General features: G+C 41.9%; 1 protein-coding gene across 1 annotated transcript; it reads right to left on the reverse strand.

Moving 5' to 3' along the window:
* Nucleotides 1-4953: 4953 nt before the first annotated feature.
* VCPIP1 (valosin containing protein (p97)/p47 complex interacting protein 1) lies at nucleotides 4954-17759 on the reverse strand. Its single transcript, XM_010150768.1, has 3 exons — nucleotides 15312-17759; nucleotides 9618-9704; nucleotides 4954-6745 (listed from the first exon to the last, which is right to left on the reverse strand). Exons 1-3 carry the CDS (start codon nucleotides 17608-17610, stop codon nucleotides 5874-5876), a joined length of 3258 nt encoding a protein of 1085 aa, XP_010149070.1. The 5' UTR covers nucleotides 17611-17759; the 3' UTR covers nucleotides 4954-5873.
* Nucleotides 17760-17765: the final 6 nt, after the last annotated feature.

A 17765-nucleotide genomic window follows, 5' to 3' on the forward strand; every position in this document is an offset into this window, starting at 1 on the left:
CTCAGAATAGCCCATTTCAAATCAGTTGTGGCAACCAGGGGGCTGTATTGTCAGCTTGGCCATCAGGTCTACTCTGGATCCAAACACTACTAATTTATGTCACTACGTAGTGACATAAATACTCACAACACCACAAATCATTAGAAGCCAACACTTGTCGAATCCCTAATAAAATAAACTCCACATCAAAGTGACAGTTTCTATTATTTTTTGCAGTTTATACATGTGTTTGGATTAGCTCTTTGTAACACCAAAAGCACCTTCCACAACTCTGCACGCATGCCGATGAACATCTGAGGTTCGTTCCGATCCTCAGGAGAAAATTAAGTTGTGAGGGTTCCTGTTCTGGCAGGAAGCTGTGGTTTTGCAGGGATGTTAGAACAGGTTTGCTATGGACATACCAAAGAGGGGGGGAAAAACCCTGAACCCAACAACTCTGATCTAAAATAAGAAAATCTGGACAGGTATTAAGGTATTACAATTAACAGTGGGAGAAAAATGAAAACACGTTGAAAGCACTCTTAACTTGGTCACTTCGTTCATTCAGTGTCGGTTTTGGCTCAGACTGTAAACCCTGCATTAATAAAGACGAGTAAAGTTCTAGCTTCGCATTAAGCATTTCAGCCTTTGAAATACAGATCTTCCAAAAGATAACTTTCAATTCTCCATGATATGACATGCAACCAAAATTAACTCTGTATATTTACACCCATCATTCAGCACGCTTTGAATTGAAACCTTTCAATAAATACAGGAAGAAGTAACACTGAATCTTTGCAGATGGGTTTTACAACTCTCTTTAGGCTCAGAAGTTACGATCATGGCCAGTTTTGGAAACAAAGTACCACATGTAGCTGGTGGGAAAAGCAGAGATAATTTAAGTGGTTGTCAATATGCTCATCTTTGAGTATTGCCAAGTTTTCAAAAGCCTAGTCCTTCCAAACGATACCGTTCCTACTTGCGTATGACGTGCCTGCATTCAAATTTTGTGCTGAAAGACATTTTGATCCACGTTTCAAACCACGGACTGCAAGCTGTATTAAATGTCATGTAGAGCTTGGTCAGTGCTTTCCTACACATTCTCCTTGGTGACAACTTTGAAAGAAGATTCAGAGCTCGGATTTTGGTCTCTGACACAAAAACCTAGTGTAAAAATCTCCCAAATTCAGAGGTCCTATGTGTTTAATGAAATATTCAGAGCAGGTATGAGGTCAAAACTTTTCCATAAAGAGCTTTTCTTTCAAAAAGGTTTCTTCTAAACAGAAACATAACTAAAGCAAAATGGATGACATTAGAGTTTCCTTTTCTAAGATTCATACCGGTTTTTCAACTTCATCCTAGTATTCATGTATGCAAGTATCATGCAATTTATATGTAGAATGCAGAAGTTAATATAATTCCAACTCATTCATTCCGTAGCCAAATCAGCGTGAATTAAACAGGCTAACGTGTGAAAGGCTACATAAAAGTTGCACCGTATAGAACCAAAGCAGATGTTTTAACTTACAGTTTTAATATAGCAATCAAAGAAAATTCCAAATACTGTACAGTGAAGTGTAGTATAGTACACTATATACTGTTATAATACACTATTGTTACAGTACAGATAAAAAAATCAAATATAATTAGTACAGCAATCACAAATAAACCAAACCAAACTGTGCTGGGTAGCAGCCAGTACTGTGAAGATGGTATAGTTTCTATGCTATTTTATTTTAAATTCAACATGTAAAGCACTTACTGTTTAAAAAGATTTGTTTTCTAAATATATACACTATTTTAATTCTTATTTATACATTTTAAATAGCATTCCCTCCTAAAAGTGCACTCTTTCATTTCTTGGCAATAATCCCCATTAAACACAGAATAATTCTGAAAATACCACTCTCTTTTCAACCTTTTATTGCTCAACCGCAGGCATAAGGGCTCAGAGGGAATCCCGCATCCTAAAGACCTTAAGCAACTTCTTCAGTTTTAAAAAGCTAAACTGATATCCACAAGCAAAACAAAGAAATCACTTACTGTTGCAGGGTGGGGTTTTTTTTTAACAGAAGGTTCGACTTCATATTATTATTATGTTACAAAAGCATGTAGATTCTGCTGTTGGAAAATGGGAGCCACACTGATGCAGAGAGAACGGTGGCGTCTTCTTAAATTGTTCGTTTCTCACACATTGCAGACCGAGTGTCGCTTTCCCAATTGTAAGCACACTCTGAATTTTATTCCCTGGCATTTTCAGTGCATTGAAAAAGTAGCAAGCAACTCTGCTAACCTCGTGACAGTGACAACAGAGTCTACTTTTTGAAAGATGGTAAATTAAGCATTTTGGTCTTAAAAGTACGCCTGTCGGACTGGGTAGTTAGCACACAGCCCCGTGGCACTGCGCCTGTGAGAGGCCGCTAGAGCATTCTGTCGGAGGCAATGCCTAGCTCGCACTTTGGATCCACCGGAAGACTAATAAAGTACACGGGATTCACAAAACCAACACTACATGTTGCTGGTTTGTGACTGTAACAACGAAGACATCCCAAATAAATTTCTATGACTGCATTTGAAAAGCTGCTCTTTATTTCTCCCTCGCTGAAATGCAAACAATTCACAGAAAAAGTCAACCATACTAAGCAGCCAGCCATTTGAAGTAGTAAAAATCTTGCATTTGCCTGAAAAACGGATCTGTTCTCCTGAGGTTTCCCATCGGCTCATCAGCCATCTACTTCTTTTTTTTTTTTTTTTTTTGGTGCTGGGCCTGTATTTTTCAGTAATCACCTCCCATATTAAGCCATAGTAAAGTTCAGGGTTTTCAAACAATTTCAGTGTTCTTTGCCGTGAGACACTGCATAGAAGGTGGTTGGCCCCTAGACAAGAAAGCAATCAAGGCAGGTACTCAAAACAGAATTTAAGAACCACGGCCTAAGTCCAGAGGCAATTCCGTAGCAAGAAGTTGGGGGGTTGCTGAGAAAGAGACACTCTTCACACCACTTGAGAAGTCCTGTTGACAGGGCTTTAGATCCACCACGAGTCAACATCTTCCCTGCCCTTGTACCCCACCACCGTTTCCCTGACTCAGGACACGGGGAAACCTAACATGCAGAGGGGTGCTCCTAAGGCAGGCACGAAGATTTGCCTCGACTTACGCTGGCATCCCCTGCGAGCAATCAAACAAAACATCTGCTCAAACTTACGCTTCGGTGTTCTTTATTTCACTTCTCCTGTACAGTTACATATCTCACCGGCATGTAGATGAAGTTTAGCTTCACCAGAGAGTATCGAAAGCTGTGTTTCTCAAAAGCACTGCTATTTAAATGCATGAGAAAGCTAGGTGAAATAAGAACGCTGCAAGGAAACAGGCACGATCCTGCCTTACACCAGAGCAATTCACACCAGCGTATCTTGTGATTTTGACACTGTTTTACCATTCCTTTTTGTTTCAGGAACTGGGGTGTTCTGATCTACATGACTTGCGTGGACCCAAGGTGAGTCAAACTCAGCTATTATTTGTGTCTGTTTCCATTTAGATAAGAAGAAAAATGTCAAATTACTGCTGAAATGGGAAGTGTGTCAAAATTAAACCAAGCCTTCCTCTTTACACAGTGAAAGGCACACAAACTTCTGTAGGCTTACCAGAAAGGTATGAAAGAAGTAAGCATTTTCCCTTGAAATAAGGATGATGTGCAATAAATATTCCCATTTATTTCAAACTTAAAATTCTCTCCTATAGACTGCTTGTATTTTTTTTGGCCAAGGAAGACTTCCTTTTTTCTAAAGAAAAGGTTAAAAATGATAGTTACCTTGTCTAAAATGCAAGAGACCCAGGCGATTCCTCCCCCCATCAGCCTTTCCTGACTTAAACACCTCCCCAGGAAGATGCCATCTCTATACTTTTCTAAACTTCACACAGTGACAAAGCACAAGCCTCCGCTCAACACTTTCTATATAGAAATAGCCTTCAGACAGCTAGACTGATTCATGGGAGACTGAATGTTTTCCGAAGTCGTGGCAGCCTTCCAGCTGCTGCATGTGCATCCTGTTTCTCACTGAATAAGCCCTGCCAGTTAATCAGTGCATCAGTGAGGTCAGTTCTGGTGAGCCAAATTACTTCATACGTTCCAAGCTTCCAAATCGCTAACTTACAGGTTAGCAAGTTGAAACCTTAAAACTTGTCATTTATTTGTGAAGAGGTGATTCTTGTTTTTAACCTCTGAGTACTAAATCATACAATATTTATTCCCTCTACATAAATTAAAATGCCTCTTGTTGGTTAACTTTTTACTTTGACAAACCGTGGCCACTTTAGGTGACTTGCTTTCAGTTAAGTTTTACACACCAAAATAAATCCTCTCTCATGGGACAATTTATCATACTAATGCTTAGAACTGTTTAAGTGATTAGAAATGTAAAAAGTGCGGAGACTTTTCTGAATACAAACACGTACAATACAAACATTTGTGAACTGATAAAAACCCACATGTGCACAAACACAGACTTCAATATTTAAATGCTCTTAATTCCTTTGAAGCTGCATTAACATCTCTCATCCATTCAATGTCATTTTACCATTAGAGGAAGCAACAATAGTGCACTTTAGTATGACTGTGAAAAGAGGAAGCCAGGTGCAGTATCAAATACACAAGTTCCATCCTCAGGGAGCAAGCACCAGGGCTGCTTCTTAAGAACTAGCACTGCAGGTCTGATGAACACTACTTAAGGGGACACCAGCTATATTATCATATTTGTGATGCAGGGAAATCTGCATCACAAACTGAAGTGAGGCTTATAAAGGTGGGCAGTCTTTGTAGATAACTGAAACAGCCTGTATTCCTTGTTTCCATGGAGTAAACAGTGAGCTTCCAAAAGCTCAATTATCACTGAACACTTTAGGATAATGAACGTTAGAGAGTCATTTCCTTCCAATAAATTGTTAATTTGCTCTGAAGAGGACAGCTGTTACTTAAATTTTGCCATTGCTAACCAATGCCAGTAATCAAAGTCTTTTTTAAAAGAAATGGATTTGCCATTGAACATTTGTTTTTTCTTGAAATTGCCAACTTTTTCTCTCCTGGAGCTGCATTAAAAGTTGCACAACATCTGACCAGCTCGGTATCTGGGAGGAAATAAAAACATGCTATCACTTACAGAGCACCAAAATGGTTGTGTTGGCTCAGACAGCCATGCATAACCACACCACATTCACTTTATCTTCATCATACACTAAGAAGCCTTTTTTCTAACTTGCTTAAACTGACAATACGCAGAAATGAGAGAGTTTACGAAAGTCACACTTATTCCAAGATTTCTGACAAGCGTATACAGCTGTGTGAGAACGCGAAAGTTTTTCAATCAGAGGGAGTGCCAGCACATTGTGATTAAGTACTGTATATGCTGCATTATCAATTTAGCAGCAGTTTAGTTTCAACTGCCTTTTGAAATTTATCTAAAATTCGTGTTTATAGTGTATTTTTCAGTGGAATTAAGTACCTGGGACAGGATTAACTTTGTCACGTTTCTAGTTTTGCCTGTTCTAGCCTTTCCAGTAGCCTTAAACTAGCGTGGTAAGAACCTTGCATGGGCTTCAATTTTAAGACTTTTAAGGATTTAAAAATTACAAAGAATTTTCAAGAACCCACATTTACAGCAGATATTCATCTCAGTGCATTTCCTAATAACTACTTTACAGGTAACAGAGCCAGCCTGGGCAGCAGTATGGTAATATTGAAAGCTATTGCCAATCACACACTTGCTTATCATGCACTGAATAAGATGATATAATCTTTGACATACATACAAGATTTAATAACTAATCACTTGGTGTGGCCCAGCCAATAAACATAACATTTGAACAGTAATTTCTTCTACCCTTATTAGATTTTAACCTATCAAGAGTGATCCATTGGCTCAGTTGCATTAGTGATTCCTGCATCTTGACTATCCATCTCCTCAAGCTCCTCAACAGAATTCCCCTTTTGTGCTTTAGACCTTGCAGGGAATGTTGTTCCCACAGAATTCACCATGTTACCATCGGTTGATTCGGTATTCAAGTGTTCGGTACCACCTGGTGCAGAAAATGATTCAGGTAAGCCAGCCTGAAAGCTCCCAGTTTTAGCAGTTGAACTCACTGCCTCTACTTTTCTTTGCGATAGATCAACTGAGGCTGACTGCTCTGTATTCTGATCCCACAAATGTCTATCTATTGAAGCATGAATAGAAGACACCACTTCCTGCAACTTTTTTCTCTGTGCCTCAATCAAAGTGGGGTCAAGCTGCTTGCTGTCTCCCATTGTCACGACTCCCGGAGCAATTCGGATAAGCTCACTGTTACCAGAAGCAGTTGTGAATACAGAAGGCTCAATTTTAACAGAAGGACTGAAGTCCGTTTCTGTGCTATGCTTTCTTAAGAGTGGTGTTTCCCTGGCTCTTTGATCGTGCTGTTGACTACTAGACGCAGTTCCTAGGGAATGGCCCTTTCCTTGAAACGCAGTTATGTTATGCAGCTGTTCCGATTTCTTCTTCACTACGCCGCCACTACCCAGCCTCAACATTCCGTGCGAAGGACTCCCTTCTCTGCTGCGTGAAGTAGCTTCTGCTCGAACTTGACTTAAGGCCTCTTTAACCAACTCTTCAACATCAGGACCGACAGGGAAGTGTCCAGCAGCATCCACACACAGCTCTAATCTGTCTTCTGCTGCGTTGTACACAAAGTTTTTACCAGGCAGATGTGGAAAAGTACAATGCTTGCCATCAGCCAAACCTAAAAAGAGATAAAAAGTTATTCAAAGTGCTAACAGGTTTTAAGGCTGCCCTGAATACACAGGAATCATTGTATTTAAACTTACTCCATCGAGTATGGAAAAAACAACACACTGAAACTTACTACTGCGGGAGAAAAACAATTTAGGTGTTTTTTGGACAGTGGTCAGTATACCCCTGGGATGCTGCTGCCTTCTAGGTTGATTCTAATGATGAGACAGGACTTTACTACTACTGGATAAAATAACCACCTTGCTGGGACTTGCAGTTCTCATACAACAGAACTTAAATACTATATGCTGGCAGTAACACGGATCAAGCCAAACCCCATCACCCCCACCGCAAAACCAACCAACTGGCAGAGAACTGCCAAAGAGCACCGTGTAGCTGGAGAAGCACCATCTAAGACCACTTCCACACTAGTCAGAATTGTAGTAGGATTTCAGTGTGTGTAACTGCTGCTAAGCCTGAGGAATTACAACTTTGCTATTTGTCTTCTCAGAGAGGAAGTGTTGCTAGATAAACAAAAGTGTTTCAAGCTTACTAAGTTTAATAGTTATAATCTCCAGGGTTACTAATCTTTATAAAACAAACATGAGGCATAACATTTTTGATCTGCTGTTTGTTTCATTATCCCACTTAAAATTTGACAGATCTGCTAAAATTGAGAGTTCACCAGGCAAATTTAAGTTCCAAAGCCGCTCCCTGTCAAAAACTGGCAACATTCGGTTTTCCAGTTTATCGTCATAAAATACAAAATAACTCTTCCAATTCTGTCACATACAAGTTTTGGTAAAAGCAGCAAAGTATTGTTTTAGTGAGACGGGCTTTCTGCGATTTAAAAGCTGTCTGCAGATGGAAGCTTGTCTGCAACAACTCTCCTCAGTTGTATCAGCTATGCAAGGAGAGCTACAATAAAAAAAAAAAAAAAACCCACCACACTTTTTAAAGAGTGGCAGGAATAGGTAAATTAATGGAATTTTTCCTCCCATTCTCTTGCAATTCTTGAAGAAAACCACCAGAAATTATGCCAAAGGGAAGATAGGCAAGCAAATCCTATTTCTATGTTACCAAATACAACGCAGTCAAAACAAGTACTCTGGGCATCAATAAAAAAGGTCACTCAGATTATCTGAAATGTTATTAAACTGTCTTTATACTGATGAACCAACTGAGCAGTCTCGCTCATCCCCCACAGCTTCTGATGCACACACTTCTACAGTTGCAGAGAAATCTGCAGATGAGATTCTATTTTGAGAACTTCAGACATGTAGCTCCCTTCTTTACATATCCATGGGAACCAATAACCGACCAGCCAAAACACACACAGAATAAAATTTAACCCCAAACACCGATCCATCTAACTCAGCCTGAAAAACGTATTTTAACTACATAATTTACCAGCTCAACCTTAATTTGTAAGAGAGCTGTAACAGACCAAACGGACAGACCATAACTGCCTCTGAAATTGCAATCCTGCAATCTGAATGAGATCTCAAACAAGATCTACGAGATTCAATTTCAACTGATTAACAATACCTACAGTAGTCAGAAAACTGTTCCTAATGTCCAGTTTAACAGTTACATTATTCCATTAACTAAAATATTACAAATAGGTAAGGAGCTTAAGTGGAAAAAAAGCCCAAACCATCGTTGCACACTGTAATTGTTTAACCTGGAAACGTAGCAGTTCATAACACATTAAAATCATACAAGTGCGTTGATGCTGCAATAGTAATGCCACAGTAAAAATGTCTTTTAGGTCAGGCGTTTTCTGTGTGTTAATGACCAGCTGGGTTAATATTCCTTTGGGATCCATTTCAGGTTCTCACCTCTGGCTAGTCATTAATTGGTCCAAAATGCCCTTTCCATCAGGGACCGTTCAAGCTAATTCACTTGCCAAAAACAACACACCAGTCTTTACTGTACAAGCATAGTAGGAGAAAGAAAAGTAAAAGGAAACAGATCTGCTATTAAGACACTTGCACACCAATTCTACTACCCAGGCTAATAATTCAGTGAGAGATAGTGGGCGTTGAATAGACCACGTTTTAATTACTGCAAACAGAACAGAAATTAGGTGGTAAAATACCTGTTTCCAGAAATAAAGAAGATTAAGTTAAGGTTGCTAAAACTTCCTGAGAAGAAATCAAACAGGAAGAAAGCAGCAAAGGAATCATTATTATAGAGGGAAGCACAAGAGCTAAACTACGAAAGCGAAGACTTCAATAAGAAAATAAACTTTAAATGGGAAATAACTGAACAGTACTTGCTTCTTTGTAGGTAGTATTCGTAAAGCCATCTACAGATCAAATATACTCTAGCTACCTGCTTGGGTATTCTGCACATAGTCCAAGACGCAATGTGGCTAAACAGGGATGCACAGCTTTGCTTCCAAACACCAATCGTAGGAATATGAAAACCAAATTTAATCAACCGTTTAAATTTTAAACACGCAGTACCCCTGTATAGAACAACTACTAAGAACCACACTAGAAAGATGAACTGCTTATCCCCTAAGTGTTTTAAGTGTAACAGGAACAGGCCCTATGATTTTCTGTTTGACCTTTCTGAGGGGAAAAAAACCCAACAAAACAGTTGACCTATTGAAGTTGTTTGGACAATTCAGGAAGTTTAAATGGACATGTATGGTTGTAGAGAAAATTTCAGAAGAGATTTAAGTTGAATGAACTTGTCTTAGTCAGATTCCCCAGTCTTAGGTTCTCTGAGGGAGCATAACGAGTTCTACAATATTATGAAAATGTACCTTGGTAATCAAATAAAAATACTTACAAGTGACTCAATACCAATTTACAATTTTAAAGATTTCAGAACAGAGGAAGGAAGGGATAAAAACAAAACCAAAAAAATACCTGTGGTTTTCTTCATTATGCTGTAAAATACTCCACCCTGCTGAAACAAATGAGGAAAGCCCTTTGCATAAGACCAAACATCTTCTCCTGTAAAAATCAAACATAATAATTAAACAGTCATATTTTAACATTATAGACAATAGCTGAAAATGTAACTCCCTGAATTAAAAGCTGAATCCTCACTCACTGCTATGCAATTAAGCATTTAAATTTCCATTGCAAATGTACAGAACAGCAGCCCAAGACACTAAGAAACTTTCAGAAAACATACCATGGTCTGCAGTCAAATATCCTACATGTTCTTGTTCAGAAGTTCCCAAATATGATTTGATCTGAGCTGCAGCTCCTGGTTCTTTGCCAGGCCCTACACAGGCCCTCCATTCCCCTCCTACCCATGCTTTCAACATAAAACTAGCAAATGACTAACACACTTCCAAAATTCAAGCACAAACCCTTGCACAGTAAGGGCCCTGCACATATAAGGGCCGGTAGTGACAGGACAAGGGGTAACCGTGTTAAATTGAAAGTGGGGAGGTGTAGATTAGATATCAGGAGGAAGCTCTTCAGGGAGCGGGTGGTGAGGCGCTGGAACAGGTTGCCCAGAGAAGCTGTGGATGCCCCGTCCCTGGAAGTGTTCAAGGCCAGGCTGGATGAGGCTTTGAGCAACCTGGTCTAGTGGAAGGTGTCCCTGCCCATGGCAGGGGGGTTGGAACTAGATGGGCTTTAAGGTCCCTTCCAACCCAAACCATTCTATGATTCTATGACTAAACCCTCAATTCTATATCCCTACACCTGAAAAAATCAGATCTCAGTTTCACAGCTGCCACAGCACAGACTTACGCTGTAGCTGCAGTGTAAAGCTACACGCAGGCAACTGCATGGACGCAGTGTCCGTACCTTGCTTTTCTTCTTCAGAGTTAGAAACAAAATACCAACCGTGAGGCCCCAGCAGTCCTATCCAACTGGCATTTTTCAAAGATGCCAAAAATGGCATTGAAATGTGACAACATTAAATGTCACTGAGATTAAAAATCCAAACCCTACACCATGTAAGGAACTGATCATAAAGAACAGAAAAAATGGGTTACAATGACAGAATATCATGACCTAACACCACCTGCTTAATCAGTTCAGATCTGCTTTTTACCTACACCCTTTGCTCATTTCGCTAACCACTTACCTGCTTCAGAGAAGTGACATGTGACCTTGCTGTCAAAGTAGTGTGAACAAAAATTACTGCTAAATTCCATTCTGCCAATGCCAAAACAACTACTGTGCATATATGCTTTCAGAAAAAAATTGCTTTTCCCACTTCAAACCAGAGGGATTCTGTGGCTCACCTCTCCACTTCAGGTGTTATTCAAGTCCCCATTCTCTCTAAAAAGGCACACAGCACGTCTGCTTTGCCATCAAAAATTTTAAAGGCAGGAAACCTACGTAACTTGCTGAATTTCACATGCGTTCCCTTGAACCATAAATGCTTTGGTTCATTGCATTCATCTGCACATCAAGCTCACAGATTTGGCCTTCACTTCCTAGCAAGGGCATCCAGGTAACAAACCAACTAGAATCATAGAATGCTTTGGGTTGGAAGGGCCCTTAAAGACCATCTAGTTCCACCCCCCCTGCCATGGGCAGGGACACCTTCCACTAGACCAGGTTGCTCAAAGCCTCATCCAGCCTGGCCTTGAACACTTCCAGGGATGGGGCATCCACAGCTTCTCTGGGCAACCTGTTCCAGTGCCTCACCACCCTCTCCCTGAAGAGCTTCTTCCTGATATCTAATCTAAACCTTCCTGCTTTCAATTTAAACCCATTACCCCTTTTCCTGTCACTACAGGCCCTTGTAAAAAGTCCCCCCCAGCTTCCTTGTAGCCCCTTCAGGTACTGGAAGGCTGCTGTAAGGTCTCCCTCCCTTTCTACTACTCTTCCTTCTTATTTTCCATGATCTACTGAAGAAGGAGGTCGTGTGTTTTGACTTTAACATGACAACTCCTGACTTGCTAATAAATATGAAGCTCCTCTCCAGCTCTCACTGACTCCACTGAAGCAAACAAATTTAAAAAATAGTAATTTTAAAAAAATATAAAGGGAGCATTGTCTTTTCCACCCCCACTATTGAAGAGGAAAAACTGTGGCAAACAGCTGCGTGAAGGGAGGACAATCACTACCAACACTCCCTCTAATGGTTTTGCTATTTCAAAAGGGGTTCACTGCTACCCTGCATCCTTATTCCCGTTTACAGATCAAAATGCGCATCCCCACACTCACTGGCTCCAGAACATCGCTGCTGTGGCTCTTCATTTGCCCCCAAGCCTTTCTGATGGTTTAAAGGCTGCCCACAGGAATCAAAATAACCACTGCACTGATAAGTAAGAGCACAGTCTACCAAAGCCTGGGGAGGCCACGGCCAGCAGCCACCCAGTGCCCGACTCCAGGTGAAGGGTTCCTATGCTGCTGTACCTACCAAACCCATTCTTATTTGAAGGGCTCCCTTGCCTCCCACGAGACAAGCACCAGACTTTTAGAAGCAGCTCAGTTTTACACATTGCTTGCATTCTCCAAGGAAAGATGCCCTGTTTGCTCTGGGCATGACTTTTCAAGCCTTGCGCCAGCGAAGCATCACTGTTCAGATAGCCTTTTATGCAACACTAACAGGGACTGCGTGCAGGAAAGTATGGACAGCAGGGCTCACAGAACAAAAGCATCAGCCACCGAAAGGAACACAAACTAACCATGCTGTTTGGATAGAGACCTCTGATCATCAAAGAAACCCCACCATCACAACCGGAGTTTCCCAGCTCTGAGAAACTACTGTGGGTGATTCAACTAAACTACATCTGAGCTGTGCACGTTTTTGTTGCTACCTGGATTTACTGTTTTGGTTTTGTTTACCATGGCAGTAAGATGTTTATAGGTTACAAGTTAATTTGGGCATCATTTAGTTAGACTAAAAACTCCCTCGTAACACTACATTTATCAAAGTCATGATGTTCTCCCACTCCAGCAGACCAAACCTCAGCCCCACCACATTAAGGTATGGCAACAAATGAAGCCTGTCCTACCCACAGGCATGCCTCATGCACTGCCGAAAAGAAGCAGGGGCAGACTAACCTACACCAGTGGAAGCCCAAGACCATCACTTCACACAGCAGAGAGGACACACAGAAGTGCAAAACAAATCAAAAGCTCGGTTGACAAACAGGGTTACAGGGAACTACAGCTGATATGAAAACAAGCTGTTTACTCCCAAGCAAACCTTGGTATCAATTAATACATTTCATTTAAACCTGGCTATTTTGATTTCTTGTGCACTGAGCAATTCATCAACGCAAAACAAACCCATCAAAGTAGATTGACACTTGGCTTGCATGTATCCAGAGTGCTTCTGTGTGTCTGTAATTAAATCTGTTTAAAAATATGGTTTTACTACATTAATGTAAAATTACAATTCCTTTAGTCACTTCCTTATAGAATGCTATGTTTTGAGCTAAGCAAAAAAAGAGGAGAAAGGGTAACATATCATGCATGATTTTTTATAAAGTGGTCCAGAAATTACAGTATCTAATTTCCCAGGAATTATTGTTAAATTATACATGGAAAAATTAAAGAACACAGTCTAAAATTATAATAAGTTAACCAGCTGAGACCAGAAAAGCAAAATTCTAGTAACGAAGAGGCATCAACTCAGCCTGCAGGAGGCCCTGTATGAAAAACAAAAAGCTTTTAAGCATCCAGAATGAATACTGTAGATGTTTGAAGACACACTTTCACTACAGGCACTGGGGAAAAAAAGAAAATTGTGTCTGGCCCAGCGAGCTATTTCAACCGCACCTCCCCTCTACGCATTCTAATCTAACTGTATTAGATGAATGTTTTTAGGAAAACAAAGTTACAGTGAGAGCATGCAGGATAGGACGACTCTCAGAACTCTGCAGCCCTGTTTTTAGGGGTACAGAAACATCATCGACAAACACTGCAGTTTCTTGTCCCAAAAAGGCTGAATATACCACCTTGAGGAACTGCCATCCCAACACTCTTAAGAAAGTGCAAGGGCTTAGGAAGTTTCATAAAGTTTGTTTCCCTGTTGAAAAATCACAGCTGTAAACAGTCAACTGCCTGGATTTTCTCCAAAAGTGTCTTTAAAGGAAAAGGAAGCCCTGATGAGAAAAGTAATTATATAAAAATAGTGTCTTGTTCCATAGCTGCACCAGTTGTTATAACGGGCTGGTTTATCACTTGCTGCCACTTTTACTGCTATTAGTAATGCAAAATGGATGCAGTCAGAGAAGGGCGGGGTAAAATCTATTCTGACCTGTGCTTCGAAAGCTGAACCTAACAGCAGTGAGAGTCAAACACCGATTCTTGAACACAGGATCAGCTCACAGGTAAGTGCCTGTAAAAAACTGACACACCTTAATGCTTAAGTAACCAAGATGCTTTTAAAGCACGTCAGAGTTTTTTTGTAAGCCAATGACTACACTTTCAGCAGCATTTCCTGAAGACAGGAAAACACTCTTAAGCTTCATCTCCAAATTAAGACAGCTTTTAAACCAAACCTTTTCCTGCACTTTGGAACTGCGATGTCAGCGTGAGGAGGTAGCTAGTGATTCAGCACGCTATCTTGCAAGAGACACCGGCGTAAACAATTGGGCTTGGAAAACAATCAGAGTTCTGCTTGATGAACTTCTGACATACCACTCTGTGATTACGTAATTGTTTCGTTTCTAAAACATCACATGCTTCAGCCACACCAATCCCTCCAGCAAAAGAGAAGGCTCCCACAAAAGAAAAAAACCCCTGTAAACATGACTATTGAACCGGTTCATGGAGTTAAATGCATGATCATTACCATTCTACTTCCTGCCAGCAAGCAGCAAGAACTGTGAAACCTGATTAATTAAGTACACAAAAGGTCCAAGTCTCCCGAGTCCAAAGACGAAAATAAAAACCACAGGCACCTGAGAAAAGTATTTTCACCTTGAATTATTAAGTTAGGCAGATTTACATGACTGACAATTTATAAACATAGGTCTGCGACCCTGTGTCCACCTCTGGGATGCAAATATGTGTTGAGAATGTTTCAGTTTCCCCTCTGCTTGCATGCTTTCCACAGCATTTTCAAAAGACCAGAGCTCCACTTAAACATCAGCAGGTTAGCTAAGCAGACAAGGTTGTGTTGATTTGCCTAAACCAACACAACTCCCTCTGGGGAGAAATGCCAGGACTTCATCCGACTACAAAGGTAAGAAGTTGGTCCTCAAATTTCCACTGACACTCAGCATCCCCTTCTCACCTCTGCTCTGAACGTAGTTCCTGAAACCTGAGGGAGACGTGGGAGGGGAAAAAAAAAAAAAAAGGAGAGCATGTAGCTCACACACATACACATCAAATGTGTGCCTAATGAGAGACAGGAAAAACAGAGACAGCAGAGGAAATGCAACAACTTCTCAACAGCGATTTTTAAAGGAGGACTTTATAGCAAAGAAAGAACGGGTATCTCCTATACCCATTTTTAAAAGGCTTAACAATCAATGATGACAGCATGTTTGATGTTCTAAGAGAGGAATAAAGGAACTAACCTTCTCCATGGTTACAACAAAAGGGGGAAAAAAAAAGCAACTGTACTTTGTGAAAATGTTATCTTCTACTTAAAAATACAACAATTCAAGTATGACTCAAAGGCAGCCTTACCCATGAATGTTGCTAGAAGACAGAGAGAATACATCTCCTTATCGACTTGGTCCTGCAGCTCCTTCGACGAGATTTTACTCGTCACAGCAACATCTTCGTGCTTCACGGCATGGGCCGAATGCGCTGAAGCGGGCTGCCTGCCTTCCTCCTTACCTTTCAGGATTTCTATCGCGATTCTGTCGCCGTGCTGCAAAGGAACGGGCTCGTTCTCCATCCCTTCTTTGGGGGGCAGAAGCTCTTTAGGAGGAAAGCCATAGCGAATACACTGCAGATACGGAGGAATATTAAATTCTCGCGCTATGCTTTCCTTAAGTTCCAAGAAGGTAGTAGTGCACTTCAGGGTAAGCATCGACTGCCTCCCATCGTTCGTGGTTATTCGGATCTTCTTTTCTTTTGTAGATGTTGGCGAATAAGGGGCCTTGGTTGGCGTAGCGGGCGCAGATGACGGCCCTTCACGGCCGGCCCCGGGAGAAGCAGTCCTAGGCTGCCCTTTATGCTCTTGTTTCAATTTTTCGCTTTTCCGTTTCTGCATCAGGGAAGCCTGGTCTGCAATGTTCTGCTGAACAGTTCTTTCAGCTTTGCTCATATTTAACTCCTCCTTGTGCAAAGTTTTTGTCTTCTGGCCAGTCAAAATAATTTTGGTTGGAAGTTGCGACTCTAAGTCGTGGCCCTGCTGTACATCATCAGCTCTTTGGGCATGAGCACCATCAATATTTACAGGGGTGTAATCATCAGGATTCTTTTTGGCAGTTTGATGCAATATTGTGTTGACAACTTTCTGAACAAGAATCTCGCTACCGAACTCACCAGGGAAGTGCTTGGTAACAAGTTTCATGGCGACATCATACACATTGCTGTTCAGAGATGTGTCGCTTTCGTACTGGAACCAGTAGACTGTCTCTCTCACCACTCGTCCACTCCACTCCAGAGTAATAGGAAAAGCTTCAGGGAGATTATCGTATTCTTTACCTTCCCAGTAGTGCTTGAATCCACAGCCACACTTGCCACCTGTAGACCTCGTATTAGTTCTGTCTCCATCCAAATACGAAACGGATCCATCCTCTCTGACGCGACGCACCAAGTTACTGTGACACCAGTTACAAGCACTCAAATTACTCAGGCTATAGTCTGGCACCAGTACATCCTTTGCGGGGTTGTAGGAGCACACCAAACTGTTCAGGGGAAAACTGTAATTTTTGTCAGGCCTTAGCTGGCCGTGGGTACTTTTTGCCAGGTTGTAGAGTTTCCCCCCAGGAGAGAGCCACTCGGGAGGAACATGATGCTCCGAAAGGGCCCCGCAGAGGAGGCACCTGTGAAGGCGGTTGTCCATCACTGCTTTTTTGGCAGCCGCAGTGACTTCTTCAGGCTGCACTCCAATAACACCAGTCCTTCTGTAGAAATACTGGTGCACGTCAGCTACGAGACTGGGATGGATACCGTGTTTACTCATGAACACCTCCTCCATTGCAGCCACGAGCCTCATCAAGTACTTATCTTGCAAACTTCTGTCTCCTCCAATAACACAACCACCGTCCTCCTCTAACTTGATGTACTTTTTGATGAGGTCTTGAGGAACTCCCCAGGCTTTAGGAAGTAGCTTCCTGGGCAGTTTAGGTAAAGCAGCACCTTTTATTCCAACTAGAGGAATATAATGGTTACGTCCTGAGCTACTCCACGCAATGCAGATCGGCTTGTTCAACATGCCATCTTTCCCCGTGCATTTTTCTAGGGGTACCAGACCAGGGAGGAATGTCGCCGAATAATCTCCAGAACTTCGCATTCCACTTAACGAGTCCAACAGGATGATAGGCCGGTGAAGCACGTTGGCCAGGCCAAAGATGTGAATATTCCTAAGGCCCATGGGCACACCTTCTGGAGGAACAAACAAAGGGTCGCATTCATTGATAATGTCCTCCCACTCTGCTGCATCAATAAAGTCATGGAAAAGCGCCTTATAGTGACTCAGATTCTCCTCAAAATGCTTCTTCAGATTCTCTCGCAGCGCATGCCAGAACAGCTCCCGGCCGACAAGCGCCCGCGAGACCGCGTGGACGAGGCAGTGGCCATCCCCATCCACGTGGACAGGAATGAGGCACTCCTGGCTGTTGTTGGCCTTCTTAATGTCTTCCAGGGTGTCGTGCAGGTAGATGAGGCTGCCGGAGCGGTCCTTTCCGTAGCCGATGGTTTCAACGTGCTCCGGCTCGATGAGGAAGGCGCGGTCACCCAAGAGGGAGCAGTCAAAGATGTCTCCCTGGTTCATCTCCGTCAGGAGCTTGGCTTTGCCCGTTTGCTTATCCATCCCGTAGCGGGCCAGGATGGGGGCCAGGAGCTTGCAGTGGTAGTTGGAGAGCCCCAGGACTTTGACGAGCTCGATGTTCCTGCGGGGCGGGCCGGCGCCGCTGACGCCCAGCAGCGCGTTCCGCAGCAGGTTGTGCAGCACCAGGTCGGGGTCCG

The sequence above is a fragment of the Eurypyga helias genome, unplaced genomic scaffold, assembly GCF_000690775.1.
Source record: "Eurypyga helias isolate BGI_N326 unplaced genomic scaffold, ASM69077v1 scaffold37514, whole genome shotgun sequence".
Classification (NCBI taxonomy): Eukaryota; Metazoa; Chordata; class Aves; order Eurypygiformes; family Eurypygidae; genus Eurypyga; species Eurypyga helias.